Here is a 19,303-nt window from a genome sequence, read left to right as displayed (position 1 = left end):
GTTGAGCAGATCCATACTGAGAAAAGGCCAGATTTGGTCAACTGCTTCTTAGTGTAAGACACAAACTGACACCTTTACACATATTTGTATAGTCTTCAATTATAGGAAGTTTAAAAGCAGTAACCTATCAAGAACTTGGGCAAGGCATTTTTATTAAAGATTGTAGAGCACCTCCTCTCAAGAGCGACCACCAAAGTATGACGCTAGCCTAAACATTAGTATTTCTGAGGGTATGCTCAAGTTTTTCTTATAATTTCCACTATTCTAGGTATGTTCCTAATTCCAGAAGTTCCAGAAGTACTGTCTTCCTGCTGAAGATGTCAGAAAGCTTTAGAAAGGTCTCCATTTAGAAACATGTAACAGATTGCAACTTTCTCATAATCATAAATATCAATCTTGCAAATTACATGTCATCCAATCTTTAATTTCTAAATGGAAACAGCATCTTCATCTTCAGTGTAATCTTGCCTACCTGGATTCAGGAAATAATATAAACAAGAAAATGTACTAGGGCAAATAGAAAGTTACAATTACTTTGACAGTTAACCTTGAACATGCCTTCAGAGTTCCTTGAATCATAAAGACCATCAGCTCTTTCTGAGAGCAGAAAAACTCTCCTAATGAACAGAGAAGTCTATTTTAACAGAAGCTCCACAAGCTCTAAAAGACTTCTGAACAAGCACTTGAGGGAATGGAACTGGAGGGAAGACATACCAGGAGATAAAGAGAAGGGAACCTATGAAGCATATCAAGATTCAGGTTTACAGGGAAAGGAGGTTGTCCTCTGTTACAGGAAGCATGTGTGTATATGCACATTTATATAAGCAGTTACTTCCTATACAGATTAATTGGAAGGAGTTAAATAAAAGTGCTTGCTTCCCATTGAAGAAAAAGGGCAGGAGAGACAAGCGATGCATGCTGTGATACCTTTGCTGGTGTAGCCAGAAACCAAAAGACTATCAGCAGCTGAAAGATTATTCTAAAGACAGAGGCTGACTGTAGATCACTGCATCTAGGGGCCATAAGACAACTATCACCTGCTAATTTACGTTTTTGAATATGAATTTATATTTCTGAAATAACCATTCCCTAGTCATTTTCATAGTTTTAGTGACCCAACCTTACTGACTGTAGTTTTACTGATATCTCCTGACTCAGCTCTTTCCCAAACTATGGAGTCAAACTGATTCACCCTTCATTGTACAGTAGCTGTCCCTGCCCCTGACCACTCTTATTCCTCTTCTATGAACCATTTCTAGATTGAAATGCCTTCTTCACCAAGATCAGGAACAGTGCAGATTTCTAGAGTGATAAAATAATGTAGTTTTATTCCCATTTGCTTCCCCAGGTATTCCTTGTATTCCATTTGCCTTTTTGACTGTAACTTGAGTACTGAGATGATGATTCCATTAATCTGTCATAACCCTGAGCTCTCATTCCTCTAAGATGATGCAATGAGAACACGAGTTCTTCTGAGATCCTTCTGGTAACTTCCACCCATCACGATTACTAATTTTCTTTCTTACCTTTTACTTCCCTTTTGTTGTTGGTTTGGTTTGATTTTTTTAAACAATTAAATCCCAAGATATTTTTTTTCTTATTCCTTGACAGCTTAAATTTCTCCGTAAACTTTTTTGAGGAATTCTACTGTGTGCATCTAAGAAAACTTAGAAACTTACACCAACAAGATGATATTTATGCACATGCTCTAAGAGATTTGTATGGCAAACTTCTCTTTACAATGCTTTCATTGCTTCCTTATCTCTAATTTCTCCACATACTCATTGATTCTGCTCTTTAGAATAGCTTCACCATGTTTTGACAGTACAGAAATGAGAGAGAGTTCTCATTTCTCCTCTCCCTTCTGGATGCTAATTTAAGACCGAGTACCACCTTGCCATATTTCATTCCTGTGACACCACAGTCAATTTAAGTAGACTGTTATACAGCACTGCAGCACTAACAGATAAGCAGTTTCATATTGGAGTTCATTTAAAACCATTAAGCTTAAATACCATTAGGTTCTGGAAATATGTTTCCAAAGATGTCTAAACACGTGGAAAAAAAGCAGGCATACACGAAGTGGGCACAAGACGTTTATTTCACAGCGTAAAACTACAGTGCATGTAGTCACCTGGACTGCTGTACTAGGATTACAAAGCCTGTCATGTAGATTTGGGTACCGCTGATATATACTATAGGAAACTTTTTTGAAACAGTGTGCAGGTTACACTAAGTGTGGGGTATCTGGCACAAAAACAGTGGTCACTACTTCTAAGCAAGAGGAAAGATAAGGCTAAAGACCACATTACTTAGACTGGATATTAGGACAAATTTCTTCACCAGAAGGGTTGTCAAGCATTGGAACAGGCTGCCAGGGAAGTGGTTGAGTCCCCATCCCTGGAGGTATTGAAAAGACATAGACATGGTGCTTAGGGACATGGTTTAGTGGTGGACTTGGCAGTGCTAAGTTAATGGTTGGACTTGATGATCTTAAGGGTCTTTTCCAACCTAAACGATTCTATGATTCTATACCCAACAAGCACATAATCACAGCGCTAGGTCAAATAAAATGCCCAACTAACCTACCGTCTGCCTCAGTAGCTAATAGTGTAAGCATAGAGTAATCCTTCCCTCCCCACTATACCATCCCAAGCTCCAACAGTTCAGAGATTCATAGAGCCAAAAAAAGGTAAACTCTTTTACTGCTTTTATTCTAATAAAGGACTACTTTCACTCTAATACAAACTGAGCCTTATTAAGTTCAATTTCTCCCAGATCTGACACTGCTAGCTAAACACAGATAAAGCAGAGGGGCACTGACATGGGGCAAAGCTGCTGTTTCAAAGGTATTCAACACATTACGAGATTAGTTTTGGACCCAGCATCAGATGCTTCACTTGCGCAAAAAGATTCTCGTAGTTAAAATTTGAGAGTAAAACTGTCATCTTTTTTAATGGGGAACAGTATTTCACCTTAGTTTGAAATACTTCACTGTTCAGAGATAAGGAGACAATAACTCATTTGCATTTAATGTCATAGTATTATGAAGTCATAGTTTTCTTTACTGAAATGAGTTTATATAACCACAAAAGACTCCACCACTGTGCTTTAAATGGGCAAGTAGCATTAATCCACATCTAAAACATTTTTTAAAAAAAAGATCTTTGGTATAGGGAAGTAGGGATTTTTACTGCATTATCTGACATTCAAGTACTCTAGCAGAATATAACAGTCCTCAGCTGGAATGACAGGCCTTTGCATGAGATCAAACAGGCAGCTGGTAATGAAAAAGGCCAGTCACTGCGCTGCCTGACCTGCTCGGTATTGTTTTTTCCCCAGCACCACTTGTACAGAGATGATAATTTCTGAACACATGAGAACAGTAAAGCAGCCGACTGTGCTGCATGAAATATGTACAAGAGTCCAGAATTATGTAACCATAAATTAAAGATGAACATACTTCTCCCCCACCAAATTTATTTCTTACAATAATAAATAGTAATCCTGGATTTTTCTGCTACTTCACTGATGTTTGCACAAAGCTATTCTAAAGACGCCAAATATTTAATGAGTAGAATACCTTTAGTTCCTTATGGCTGTGCTATTCAGTCAGCAATTCAAATTTTCCTGTATAGCATGAATAAGCAATTTTAGATACCTTACTAGACTAATAAAGCTAGTACAATGTTCCAACTAAAACGCTTATGTTCACTTGTCAATGTCCACTATGTGTATAAGGAACAAATCAAGTGCAAGCATTCTTCTCACCCCTTGAAGAGTGGTGTTATGGTGAAAAGCTCCAGAGATAGATCTGTGAAGAAGATTTGGTTGAAGAAAAAAGAACTGAAGAGGCTTTTCTGAATCAGTAAGCCTAGCTTCCTGTTACTGCAGGCAGCCACATCATAGTATCATTTATAAACTTATCAAATACTTGGAAAACTCTCCAAAAACAGCCTTGTGAAAATTTTGAAGGGGAATTGTGGATATAATGGAACTGCGGTGAATACTGTAATATTAAGAGAGTTTATTACAGAGCAGGGTAGATATTAACATTTATCACACTAGTCATGGTCTACCTTTCCAGTACAAAATGTATTAGTAGTTTACAAATTATGGCATATTTTTTTGGAGCTTCTGTATTACCAGTGAAATAATAGCCCCAAATACCAACATAAAATAAACAAACAGAAAAATATACAAGCCCCAATCAGGGTCTACACTTAAATATTGAATTGCCATGCTACGTCATAAATACAGAGCTATAAATAAAATATTTTCCCTTTCATGCACAGGTTGCTTTAAGTGAAGAATAATGCAATTTAAGATAGTTTTTTTCTTATTATTACATGATGACCCATTATTATAAAATCTTGTAATAATCTATTATTCAAAGCTTTTTTTCCTTGATAGAAAACTCCAACTTCCACTCCACAGTTTAAAAACTTGTTCGATATCATATCACATCCATGACAGATTTCACTTAGTTGGAGCTATTTAATAAAACAGATATTAAATTCAAAAATGTCATTCTGAAGGTATGATAGAGAAGCTAAATTCAGTTTTACACTCGAAATAAATCCTTTTGTAGCATCACCATCTAGTGGTCAATCGTGGTAGCAGTGTATTGCTTCAACTACATCAAAGTCAATTCAACTTCATCACATTTTAGTTCATAACAACTCACAGAACCTCATACTGTAATCGCAAGTTTCTATGAGTGTCGTGGTTTAACCCCAGCTAGCAACTAAGCACCACGCAGCCACTCTCTCTCGGGGAGAGAATCGGAAGGGTAAAAGGGAGAAAATTTGTGGGTTGAGGTAAGAACAGTTTAATAATTGAAGTAAAATAAAATAGAACAGTTAAATAGGTAAAGCAAAAGCTGCACACACAAACCAAGCAAAACAAGGAATTCATTCACTACTTCCCATCGGCAGGCAGGTGTTCAGCCATCCCCAGGAAAGCAGGGCTCCATCACGCGTAACGGTTACTTGGGAGGACAAACGCCATCACTCCGAACGTCCCCCCCTTCCTCCTTCTTCCCCCAGCTTATATACTGAGCATGACGTCATGTGGTACGGCACAGCCCTTTGGCCACTCTGGGTCAGCCCCCCTGGCTGTGCCCCCTCCCAGCTTCTTGTGCATCGGGCAGAGCATGGGAAGCTGAAAAGTCCTTGACCAGTGTGAGCACTGCTCAGCAACTACTTAGCACTACTTAGCAAGAACCAAAGCATCAGTGTGTTATGGAGATTGGTCTCATCCTAAACCCAAAACACAGCACCATACTGTCTACCAAGAAGAAAATTAACTCTACGCCAGCTGAAATCAGGACGAAGGCATTTGGAAACCTCATACTGAAGACATTCTGGTCCTAGCTGCCCACCTACCTGAAAATATTCTTTGAAATGTTTGGGACAGAATATTTGTGAAGGATCTGAAGCCTGGCCATTTCATTATCTCTTCATGATTCTCTACCATTAAACATTTGAAAAAAGCTGTTTTACAGAATTAACAAGAATTCCTCTTGACAGAGTATTAAATAGGGAACAGAGGACATGAAATCTCCTGGGTCAAGTTTACTTCTTTGATACTCAAGACATATAAAGTATACATTTCTTCTTAAACTGACAAAGCTCCACCCTAACAAGACAAAACTTGTAAGCCCTGTCTCACATTTAGACTTTAAATCAAGTAGAGCTAGTATCAGTTATTTTACACTAATTGCAAACATGCAATATCTTACCCCAACCTGAATCTGGGGTAGCCCACCCCTGTGTCAAGAAGGTAAACCACCCTGAGTTACTGCAGTACATAACGTAGAACATTTGATAAATAGTAGTGACGTGCTCATCATGTAAAAATTTAGGATACACATTTGTCTTTTTGGTCACTGAAAGCTGCTCTTTGAAAACCATCCACCTCTCCAAGCAAGTTGTAACAGCTGCTTTAAGTCCTAGAAAATTTGAAAGCTTTTCTCAAGAACAAAATGTAAACTAGTTAAAACCAGGCATTTCCTTTCTTCACTATCTTCTACTCATTTTCTGTATTATTGCTCTAGACTGCAGAGGGTTTGCTATAAAAGAAGGTATTCCTCAAAATCTGATTCTACTGCCCTCTGCAGCATTTCTTAAAAAGCAGCATATGATCATAAAACCACTGTTTACATTTGTTCTTCAAACTAATAACTATATTTGAAATTTCAAGTGTATTTAACATTTATATTTCTTTAAAAAATCTTCCTTTTATTAGTGTAATAAACAACATCCTCAATTACATTTAGTTTCCTTAAGCAAATGTACTATTGAACAAAGCTAATCAAGATCTTGTATATTAGCCAAAACTTGATCCGTACACAGTGCATCAAGCCAACCTACCAAATAAATTACGCAAAGCACTCAACTCAGAGCTGTTGTTAAATCGATCTTCAGCATGAGCTATGCCAAAACTATGAACATCTTGCAGATCATCAGGCCAAAAGAAGAGAGGACCAGATATGCTAATAATACAATAGCAACCTTGGGTTTTTTCTGACATACTCAAGTTCAATTTTTAACAGTATTTATTCCAATAACTTTAGCAAACTATCTCCTGACCGAAATTTTGTGAGCTTAAAGGCATTTTACTCTAAGAGGTCCCATAAAGACTCCCAGGGCCTACGAAACTATGGATGCACCCCTCACTCCCAATACCTTAAGACCTCAGACTGATTATAAACAATTTATGCGAAGAAGTTATCTTCTTCTGGAGAGAAGCAAGTCAGCAGCCAACTTAGCATCAGAATTCAAAGTTCCACAAAATGCTGGTGAACAACTGAAACCTGGATCACCCACCCCACTTTTCAGATGAACAAAGCTCAGAAATTCCAGTTTACCATACATTGCTTTGAAATTAATAGAAAGTAGTCACATGAAGATAATCAGATGTATCGTGTATATGGTAATACAAGTTGCACAATGAGATTTCTCTTATACACATTCTTTCCTATCAAGTGGTGATTTCCCAGCACTTACCAATTTGAGAAAGATAATGGTAATCCTCCTCAGAGACCTAAGATAGACAGTATTTTGAAAAGACCTCACCATCTGTTGTAATTATACTTACACACTGCTTAACACTATTTCCTGAATAGTTTAAACGAGACGTGGGTTCTTTCTTCCAGAAGAGTGCAGCAGAGTTGTATATTCAACACACCCCAAGGAAACTAAAAAACTTTCAGCTTAGACCACATCTGAGCAGAGGAAGGCAGAGTACAATCATTCATATCTATTTCTGTAAAACTGTTCTGGGCTTTACATCAGTATCTTTACAGAAAGTTACAGTATTAGATAAAGCTCAATTAAAACAGATAATCAAGGGTGCCATATAACACACTAAATACAAGCCTCGCTTGTTTGTGGAGACTGCCTAGTAGGATCTCTGTAAGGCAGAGATCACTTACACTATGGAGAGGTAAGAAATTAAGTCATCTTCCATGGAACGTTAATATTGCCAATATCAAATCCTCACTTCTATATTTCTGTAGTTGGCTATTTGCAAAAATAATCTGAAATAAAGTCAAACACAGAAACTATTCTGCGTAGTTTGGTTTCTCTTAGATCCAAGCAGCCAGAAAGAAACCAAGGTAATTACAGCCCTTTGAACAGTCTCAAGTGCAATGAAATAACACCTAGTCAGTTCCAAGAGACAGATCTTCAGTCTCACATAGAAATAAAAAATAAAATTCTAGAATGGGTATGAGTTTCTGGATAGTGAAATGCATTATACTTCATCAATTAGACAGTTTTATAGTTTGCCTCTTTGCCTTTTTGATCCCTTTATGCTTTCTGAAATGCAAGACTAACTACACTATGAATTAGGAGAAGCTTGTGAATAACCAGAGTTGGCCTTAAGTTCCCAGAGGCAGAGGATTTTATTTTTTTTTTTATTTCTAATGGTTGCACACAAAATGTGATGTATTACTTTCTGAATATCAATAAATTCAGGGAATTAGACATGTGAAAGTGTGTTACTGTGTGTCTACCTTCATAAGCAACAGAAGATTGAGGTCCCAGCCATTCTCAAAATGAAAGGTTTGTCGTATTAGCTTTTTTACAAGGCTCTTCAGAGATTAACATAGCCCACTTCAAAAAGATTATTCATTAGGGTTTAAAGAATTCAGCTTGTCTAGCTCCTGAAGACTATGGAAACACACAGAATTCCTAATGGAGTTATAAGAAAAATAAATAATTGTGTTCAATACCAACATACACATTTTAAAAATCTTAGAAAAGCTGGAACACAATTACTGAACACACCCACCCACTACAGCTGGTTCCTCTGCAGAATCCTTACAAGTCAATTATAAAGAGCTGATATATTCAACAAGATTTTCCTTTATAATAAAAAAAATCTGGAAATGTAATTAAGTTGAAAATAACGTTTTTCTTAAAATATAGCGGCGCTTGTTATAGTACACTACCAATTTCAGTCCCAAAGCATACTACCACACACCAACGATTCATGCTAGAAGTCTCAAACTGTAGGCCTACCATAATGTAAGCCCACCTCATCATTCTAAAGCCCAAATACTCATCAGTATCAAATAATTTCTCCACTTTTTCCTCAAAACAAACCATAAAGACTCAGAAGTGTTATAGAAAACAGCGTTTAGTCTGGCACACTAAAACATTATGCTATTCAGAAAACAATTAAGCTGCATCTCCCTACTAACCCAGCAAATAAAACTGCCTGCTGCAGCCCCTAACCCCCCAAAACCTCACACTCAGTTTGTCCTCTTAGTTTTTAAATCTATCTTGAAGTTACTGGAGGTGTCTTGAGAATAATGGTGCTGCATGCTGAAAAACTCCAGAGACATATATTACACTTGGCTTATTATGTTTTCCACATAGGTCCTTGATTAAAATATTTACTAGAAACAAACTCTGAACTGATTTTACAGGATCCTGGTAGAAAACTCAAAATGTAACTGACAGCACTAACCATAGCGTCCATCACAACTACACCTGAGACCTTAAGTTACCTACATTTGTTATCTGAGCATTTTACTACCATGCATTTTTAGTCAGAATGTGTGGAACCAAGTCAATGCCTTAACATCTGCAAAGTGAATTTTACAAATGAGCAGTTCCATTAGAAAACCAGAATCGAGTATAACTCATGTAATATTTTTCCCCACAAAATTATATCCCTGGAGAGTATATCAAAAGAGTTCACTCTTATAACAACTTCAAAAATGCCTACCTTTACTGGTGAAATATGAGAATGGGAAACAAATCCATGGACATTCTCGATTTGTGACAGATTCTTCTCGGATACATGAACCAGCTCTGGACCCGTCACCTCATTTGTAATGTGTGGAGAGCTGTGCTCCTGTGGAGGTGTATCCTCATCCTGATAGCGGTATTTCTGAAGAAAACAATTATAGAAAAACATCAGTCCACCACAGAAATGTGAAAAGATTATCCAGAAAACCTAGGTGAGACAGAAACAGTTATTTTCTGACCCTGCTGACTTCAAAGCAATAAAATCCAGAAATAAAAGTTTTAATTAGTATTTTTAGTTTAAAGACTGATTCTGTCTAAAAAGGTTCCAGCCTTTTTAGTCTCACCTAGAACTACTATAAAGCTACCTAATTTTTTTTGCCTGTTTGCATACAGTAACATCTCCCCAAACCCTTTTCCAAAGAACTTTTCCCTTTACCAGTTTTTTTTTTTCCTTACAAACACTTTAACACTGCATTATTCACTAACAGCAGAAATTCTCAGTACCAACTGGATTTATCACCTCCTTCTGCCTTTAAAAACTATCAGCCTCAAAAGCTTTTTTCTATACTTCCAATTTAGCACATCTACCAAAAGCGGTTTTTTTGACAGCTAAAGAATTTCAGCTTTTATACTGGGGTATCAATATAGTAATTCACTACTGCTAACTTAATTATGAAACAATAAAATGTGGTTTTGCTACTAGACAGATTGAGCTTCCTCAACAAGCAAATCTTCAAACAGAAACACAAGACATTATTCAGCCTCAGTCTTATTAATTTGCATTCAATTTCAAAAACCAGAACCTATTACTTAGCCACCAGGGATGCACTCTAATCAGACTGTGCTGTATCCACACTTGCAGATCCCTACTAAAAGGTATTCATGAAATCAGGAGCATACATAACATTCACCTGTTCTCTGGACTGCAAAGAGAACTGCTCATCCAGCACCTCCGAACTCCAGAGCTAACACGGGCTCACATTACAAACGTACTTAAATATAAGCTTCACCCCAGTTTCAAATTTGTAGTCCCAGACAATTCAGAGGCACTTTAGGTAGTCCATACATTTTATTGCTAGTAAAAACTAAAGCTGAAAGCTGAAGTCATGTAACTCTTCCAGTAGCGTTTACTGTGTCCATGAGATGCACCCCAACATTTTATAGCCGCATTCACTTTCACAAACTACTACTATACTCCAGAGTACATACATAGTTGTTACCAGTTTACAGGGAAAGCATGCCATAATCCTTAAAGGAACAGAAAAACCTTCTAAACATGTAATGGTTTTAAACTTGGAAAAAGCTATCCCTATTATTAATAAAGTATATTTAGGATAGAAGACATTTCCTTGAGTTTTTTTTTAACAGAATGCCATTATTTACATACTACCATTTAAATAAAAAATAGTCATCATCTTGCTAAGTCATTTCTACACTGTAATCCAGTAGATCACTGCAAGTAACCCATTTGTCTATAAGCACATGAACACCACACCAAGGCAGTACCTGATAAACAGTGTATGATAACTAACGCTGTTAACAGTTACATGAAAGTACGATTTCAGGCTACAACAAAGATCCCTGCCCTTCACAGAACAGTCCCACCATATTACACAATTATAAAGTCTACAGGATAAACTACAAAGAAACTGGTTGAAATGATCCATCAGTTACCAACTCCTGCAATGCTCAAGCCATTTGCTTCCTTCCCACCCACCCCCACGTGCCTTACAGGAAGACTTAATTTTTTGTCAATCCAGCAAAAAACGATTTCTAAGCGTGGTCAAATAGCACAGCTAAACTCCTAACAACAGGAATCCCTTACTCTTCCCTGTCTCCCAAACCCTGGGGAAGGCACCATATCCCCTTCCCTTCTTTGGTTCTGGCACTCAAATCAGCAGAAAATCGCCAACTTCTTTCTCCTTCGTGGGGTTAGACTTGTACGGACCCCGGTTCAGGCAGGGACTCAAAGAACACCAGAGACAGTGCAAAAGGAGGAAGGAAATCAGGACGAGCTCTCTCTTTTGGAAGTGAGCTACAGATCAGTCTACTCTGTCTTCTGTAGACTCATCATAAAGCAATACTGCACAGTTTTGCCAGTAAAGAAGTGGTTACATGGGGCAGCTGAAGTCACATAACTGACTTGTGCTGAAAGAGGAAGGATGTGTTCACTCTTCTCTTCCCTGCCATGTTGTTCTGCCAACACTAAGATTCCTTGGGAGACAAGCTAAAGTTCCTTTACTAACTTAGAAGGAACAACCTGCAGCTTTACAGTTCCATCACCCATTGCACTTTACCCAGGCACAGCCTGCCCTACAGCACACCATCCCCACCCCTGCCTCCAAACCCCAAAACAGCAGCAACAAACCCACACCCAACCACAGACACTAAAGATGCGGTTTCTTTTAGCCAGTAACTGATGAGATGTCACAGATCTTTAGAGTTATAAAACTGATTTTTGTGCTTAAAAAATAAAATTAAAAATCTTTATCCACCCTACTCAATACCCTTCATTGTTGAGACTATATGAAATCAAGTTCTACTATATGACAGAAATTATGCTTTCAAAGTATTAGAAATTATAAAGTAGAAGCAATATAAGTATATTTCCTCTAAAAATACCAATGACTAACAGAAAAGCACAAGGCAGAAGAAAAAATTCCAAAGAGGAAAGCAAGAGCATTAAGACTTCTGTTATTACAACAGCCAACCTCAAAACACTTCCAAACCTTCTCCTTAGCTGGATGGCAAAGGAGAGATGGTGAATGCTGGTAGTTGTGAAAAATTGCAATGGTTACTCAAAAACCCCTAATTTTTCAAATCTTTAGCAGAGAGGTTTCAAGAGATGACCAAGTCAACTTAATAGCTCACTACTAGCAGAAGATAAAAGTTCTTTTTTTCCTTTCCCTGCAGCAGTGAGATGCTAGATTGCTCAGCTTCCGACTCTTGCCATTCATCTATTTTCTGAGATTGACTTGTTTTTAACTTATCAAAAGAAAACCCTGAAAGGACTTGACATTAACTCTCTAGAGCAGCCATGTTAAAATTCAGAAACAGGGAAGAACTACCACATCAAGAACAGTGTTGGCCAAAAATACAAGTGAACATTATCAGACTGCAAATAAGATCAGATTGGAAATTAGAGAAAATAAACATTAGAGCTGCAAGAAGCACAGAAAATGTCTTGCAACATCAGAGAAAGTAGGAATTCTGCTCTGCTGGTGAAGGCAGTATTTGGCTGGACTTGTGACTCAAAATGTTTCTGCCAGATCTCAAGCTTCAGTTTGACTATGAAATACAGGAAAATGGGACCTGAAAGTGCATTAAGTTCCCAGTTCATCTCAGAGAAGACCTGTGGAAAGCTAGAAGTGGATCATTCCAGTTTTATTTTAAAAAAATAAATACATAAAATAGTCATAGGCCAATCAAAATTATCTTCCTTTGCAGAACAGCCAATACCTTCAGGCAAAACACAGAATTACCTTGATTTTTTTCCTGAAATCACACACATTTATTAGAAACAGGTATTTGGACATGCCTGAGTATAAACAGGCTCTAGATTTCACTAAGAAACACATTTACATTATACAATGTATCATTGCTTATAATAACATAGTGTGTATGAAGTTTTAATAGATCAGTATGTCATTAAAATTTAGATTAAAATTGAAAAAATGTTGTGGTAAAGAATTCCCTCTCATATGAGGCACTGACAAGGGCTATAAGCTTCTCAAAAAAAACATCTTAAATGGGAAGTACTAATTGGATTTTGATGCAATATTCAAGATTGACTTTACTATTACTCACAAAATATTTCCAAACTTGAAACTACCAACAAAAACAGAATTTATGTTTAAGATATACTAACTGAAATACTTACAGGATAATGTTTCAAAGTCCAAATAGAAGACAAGGACATGAAGTGCATAAAAACATAACCACAGTAGTTCTAATTCTGAAGGGTACCACGCTATCCTTGCCCTTTGCAGAAATTACTTTTGAGCAAAGTGCTTCAAGTAAAGGAAATTACCGCATCTTATAACAGCTAATTCTCCATAGAAATGGAAGTGTTTTGTACAACTTTACTATGGAGCATCACCTCTGAAATACTACAGCTCTTGACTGAGGTAGTACATCCAAGTGATCTGGCATGGTCAAACAGCCACCATTCAAAATTGTCTATTCCTTTCCTCTCCCAGGAGTTGCCATCCCTTGAACAAGAATTCAGTCAACTGTTTTAGTCACACCAAGTTAATTCTGCTGCTACGTATGAAGCAAAATCCCATGCAAGTTATCCTCCGTAGGAGTCTAAAGAAACCGTTTCACAATGCGGCCTAGCTCACTCAAAGGGCAGTTGCTGTCCAAAGGACCAGGACCCATTCAATCCCTCTTGGTTGAGCTGTACAACTACGTCTCCCGGCCCCTTGCTGCTAGTACACATCTGACTTCAGATGGTGAGCAAGTTAATCCAGCAGAATGTTCGTTCCCTCCTCCAGCAATATTAAATTTTCTTTAATTCCCTAAAGTGGCTCACAACAAGATGAGACATGCAGCAGTGCTGGCATCATAGGAGATAAGCAGGTAGGGAGTAGGACCAGCCCATCTCATAGTGGCCAGCAGAAGACCATTTCTCTGCTTACAACCAAGAGAATCCAATCCTGCACCCAAATCCAGGCTCCAAGGAGACCCTAGCTCAGAAGAGCCAGCCAAGCAATGGGCAAGACAGATCACAGGAAAGACGAAAAGGCGGGTGTGGCACAGCAGCTCGGGACTTGCAGACAGACTGCCTCAGCTGCACATCTCAGAAGCTTCCCAGCACTCAATTCGGTAGTAGCCAAGCAATCTAACTATTTTTAAGAATCTTTATGAACTGCTGTATAATTTACAATCATAATCTAAAGTCCAAAGCAACCAAGTGATAAACATTTAACGCATACTTCTGACAAGAGATACTGCCCCAAAGGATTCAGTGGCAGGTATACAGGTGTGTCAAAATTAAACAAACACATTTCTCTTCTGATGCAACATAGCTAATAAAATTTCTTCAGGCTAGATTATACCTTCAATGAGTTTTGAACTGTCACCAAACACTATGGACTAAATTATTTACTGGTGTAAACTACTGAAAAAAATCAATTGACTTTAATAAACCAGTTCTAGTTTACATGAGACAAGAAGATGGTCCAAATTCACCACAGTGAAATCATTCATTGTGTTAACTGTTCAGGCCCACAGCCTCCCTCCTTCAATTCCCAGGCCAAGCAGAGTGAGATAAAAATAAGGATGAACAAGTATCTGCAACAATATGCAGGACAAACAAGGACTCTGTGGACATTTTATAGCACTGGTTTTCAGAATATAGATCACCTGTTCACAGAAAAAGCACAGAAAAGCTTTAGGAAACTCATACTAAAAAAGGTTCACTTTAGTCTGCCTAAGCTCTTGTCTATATTTTAAAAAGAAGATATTTCAAACAGATTCATACATAATCTACCCCTAGAGATAATTAAGTTGTGGGTTTATATTCTTTTTAAAGATCTTCTAATGAGAAATCTTACTGAAACAGAAATGAAAGGAAATTTAAAGAACACTTAAACCATCCCATGCTCTAAACTGGTGACCCATATCCACAACACCATGCAACGCTGTTATTCCAGAAATTCAAGCCATACAGAATGCCATGTTCATGGACAGAAAATTAATTACGCAAGAACGTCCTTAACTACCAGATAATTTAATGACAAAATGCAAGGCAGCAGTAACTACAGTTCTCTTCAAAATGGGATGTATATCAAAATCCAATTCATATTAGACATACGCATCAATCCACTGTCTTACGTGAAAACAAATTTGGAAGCACAGTAATGTATCTTCTCTACACACAAAGAAGAAAACCAGTACTAAACCAGCTTTAATAAGAGTGAAAGGGTGCTTAAAAAACCCAATAAAAAAGCTCATAAGTTGAACTCCTTATACTCACTTCCCTTCTCCTCCAGATTTTAACTCTCCTCACCTACACAGCAATGTGACTCCCAAGTTACTGCACACTTCAAACAACAAAAACTACTGCACACTTCAAACAACAAAAACTACAAACAAAACCCAGGAAAACATGCAGCCTGACTTACACAGTCTGTCCCTGGGTAAGTTTTTTTGTACAAGTCTTCCCTGTAGTCTAATGGAAGTGCTAAACCAGAAAGTAGTGCCTAGGAAAATAACAGTACCTTCCTCATGGAGGAAAAGAACCCGAAACAAAAGCCATGCTCCACTGTTGCAGAACTGAAGTTAACTTTTCGTTTGTAAAAACCAGGCAGATTATGAAAGTCAAATAAAGTCTCTTTGCAAGTGAACAGCAATTCACACTGAAAAGCTGAAAGCCTGGGGCTAACAAAAGAAACTTCAGTAGTGTAAGAAAAGAGGATATGTGTTTGTGTTATTCAGAACTTCTTCACTGATCACGGAATAGGACACTCAGTATTATTTTCAATTTAGGCCTCAACATACAATAAAATGAATGACTTGAAATATTAGAAGAGGTTTTCTGATCTTTGGGTTTATTTTTTTAAACGCAAGTTCAGTACTTTGAGTAACTAACTGCTTCGTTCTCAAATAAAAGCACTAAGTTTTCTTTTAATAATTAGAGCTAAGCCAAAAACATAAGGCATTTCACCCCCCCTTGGATAATTTCAGTTTGACACCGTATCTTGAATAAAACCGCATGTAATATGTTTATTTAGGTCACAGTGTTCCATCATATGTCAAAATGCACAGCTAGTGTTAAATGTAAGTGTTTACGTAATGCTTCATGGCATGGATATCCAGAAACAATCTAATTTAAGATACATATACACATTTACAAAAACATCAGAAATACTCATAGTGAAGAAGTTCACCTATTCCAGAATGCCAAGGAAGAGACCAAAGAAGAAGCAGTGAGATTGTGAATGTTCTTCTCATATGTGGTCAAAAAACAGGAAAGGAAAATGGAAAACACTGTAATTCATAGGATTACTTGTGTGAGATGAATTGTTTCTTTATGTAAAGGACTGAACAGGTTATCCTGTATTACTGTTTCACATTGTCATTTAAATATTGACTCTTTCAGTATTCAAAGGCTATCTTCTCAGCAGACATGAGCATTTTATTTTTAGTGCAATACAACCCTGCAACTTTTCTTCAAAGAACGACAAGTGCCTAGTGCAAAATCTCTCTGCGCTACCAGCAAGTCACAACTATTTAAACGTAAATCCTTCCGTTCATTTGGGATGTAGATCGTATACAGTACCCAACTCTAAATTAACAGCAATACATGTTTATTTGAAGATAATTAAAGCCTGTGTCCAAGATATTTTAAAACACAACACCGCTCAATTAATTGCACTCAAGAAACTATTGGTCTGCAAGATACAGGTCTTATTAGCATACAGCCAAACGACATTAATAAAGATAATAATAAAGAATTCTGGGGCCTGTGTTTTGTACAAGGTGCTTTACCTCCCTCCTTCCACACCAGCCCGTGCTGCCCGCGAGCCAGGTGCTGGCGGCAGAGCTCCGGCTCCCTCCCCGGGGCAGGCTTCCCCGGGGGCCGGGGGCGCTGAATTACAGCAAGGTAAAAAGTCATTAATGCATTCGGACAGACAAAAAGAGCCACTGATGCGCAAGTACAGTAGAAAATGCCGCCATGGCTCAGATTCGACACAAAATGCCTAAAGTGGATTCTGGATGTTTGCTGGATATTTTTAGTTTGGTCTTAAAGTGAACAGCATCTCTCCTCTGCAGTTCAACTGGCAAAATTAAAATCAATAGTATTTTCATTCTATGGCTTTCTTCCCAAGTTTATTATTTAAATATGAGAAAATCTTAGAAATAAGGCATGTGCAATTCCACAAAAAGAAGGAAAGAAATCTTAGTTTTACAGCAAATAGTTTCCAAATTGCATCAATACATACATGCATATTTTCAGTTGAAAAATGCTTTGGACATGTGAAAGATAAGTAGATTCAAAACAAGGCAAATTCTTCCCTCCTGGAAATAAAGCATTCAACTCGAAGTTTCGTAATAAATGATTCACACTATCAAAAGACACATAAAAATTTAGACTCCTCCCTCCTGACCTAGGTGACATTTATTCAACATCAACATTTTATGATATATATATATCTATCTAAAAATGCATCACCCATATGCATATATGTGTGTATATGTGTACACACACACCCACACATCAGTTCCCAATTTATAAAATAAAATTTAGTTCAATTATTCTTTCTTAAAAATAAACACTGACTTGGAAACACCGGATATTCAAAATAAGTTTTGGAGAGAAAGATTTCTGAATCTGTCTCAAAAGTAACTTCACACACACATCCCTTGAATTTTAAAGGGGCTTTCCAGTACTTAGTGTTCTCACCATATCCTTCACACTGTGCGTTAATTTTACTGAAAAAAAGCATTTTTGACACAACACTGAATATATTCTGTTTACTATTCTGAGGATTACTAAATTATATATGTTTTATTACTCTGAAACCTAAACAGTTGATGTAGTCCTAAAATGACTGGATGCCCAAGGGCACTGTTAAACCCAAACCTGCCACTAGCAATTGCTTCCATCAATATGATGTCAGGAGGCATTTCCAGCCCTGCATCTCAGTGCAAGTCTCCTGTGTATTTAATTCTCTACAGCTGAAGAAAATTCAAGCCAAGTGCAATAAACTGATTATGTGATGATTAATGCTGATTAATGGAGAATGACGACATTTTACATGCAGCATTCAGTAAATTCAAAACTGTTCAAAGGGATCTTTACACAGTAGGCATGATAATTCATTACTTCTGTCACAATCACCAAGAGCTCCGATAATCGGGTAAGGCATGGAACAAAATACACACTATTTAATCAGAAATGTAAGGTACAGTTACATTATACATAATGGCAATCATTCATTAAATGCAGCTTACATTTCCAGGAAAGTCCTTTTATAGACCCACCTTACATCCAAACATTAAAGATATTGTGTTGTTGGTACATGCTACTTTACAGTGGCACAGCATCGGAGAAAAACAATCCAAGTTTTTTATGCTAGGAGACATCTTTTCAGACCCTGTGCACTTCAATCGATCCGTGACTGAGATTCCAGAAAAATGTCTCTGTAAGCGCTGCTTGCTGCCTGTCTTTGACATTTAATCTAGGTCCATAGTGTTCAAAAGCGAGCCTTTATATAAATAGGTTGAATCCTTCGGGAAAAATTTTGCTTCACGTTAGAAACCAGATCTTTAAAAAAAGGCAAAGAAAAAATCCTGTGTCCATTTTTAAAATTTGAGTCAGCTTTATATTTAATTAACGTTAGCGTCAGCTTGAAGTGACAACTGTCTCACGGCCCAAGTAATACTCGGATCCTCTCAGCCAGAACCCAGGGTTAGATCCACCAGGGCAGCTCCACCTGCTGCAGTGCAAGGTCTGCTATCTCCTCCGTGAAAACAGAAGCAACTCTAGCAGAGCCACTATGCTCAGCGTATGCTGGTTGCTTAGGGGAGGGGCAAGATGTTGCAGCAAGGGACTCATTTCACGGCCCGACAGAGATAAACCCAACGCTTCCTGCAAGGTGCTTTCGCACTGCACCAATGAGCATGTGAAAACCCATTTTAAAATCAGCTGTGCATAATTATAAAAGCAGGGAAGTTGTAAGCTTAACAGCAGGGAATTTGCTGATCTGCAGTTTACACTAGCTTTTTCAAGGAAGTGTCAGCAGACCACAAAATGAATGGCTATGGGATATTTAATCCTCATTTTCAAACATTAAAAATTCAAGGTTATTTGACACATGTTAAAAAAATGTTCTTTAACTGCGGAGTAAAACTCCTAATGGTCTACCAAAAGCAATAAAGAAACAGCTATAAAAATACACGAATATTCTCCAACTTCAATACACAATGAAATGAGAAGCTGCTATTTTTTCCCCCAGTTATCACTAGGAAATCATGAATAATCTGGACTACGCATCAATTTGGTTATGAGGAGCTCTCGGTAAGGCATTTCA

At 37.6% G+C, this 19,303-nt stretch overlaps 1 protein-coding gene across 6 annotated transcripts in view; it reads right to left on the bottom strand.

Annotated features, from left to right (window-relative positions):
• DLG1 (discs large MAGUK scaffold protein 1) overlaps positions 1 to 19,303 on the bottom strand; it is a 164,931-nt gene that overhangs the window by 98,941 nt on the left and 46,687 nt on the right. For all 6 annotated transcript variants that reach the window (XM_082319630.1, XM_082319632.1, XM_082319631.1 and 3 more), the window contains exon 4: positions 9,241 to 9,405. In XM_082319630.1, coding sequence (XP_082175756.1) covers positions 9,241 to 9,405 — 165 coding nt within the window. The remainder of the gene's footprint in view (positions 1 to 9,240; positions 9,406 to 19,303) is intronic.

The sequence above is a fragment of the Platalea leucorodia genome (genome assembly GCF_965183815.1).
Source record: "Platalea leucorodia genome assembly, chromosome: 8".
Taxonomy (NCBI): Eukaryota; Metazoa; Chordata; class Aves; order Pelecaniformes; family Threskiornithidae; genus Platalea; species Platalea leucorodia.
Note: the sequence above shows the minus strand (reverse complement) of the source record. Positions and strands in the feature narration are given on the sequence as shown.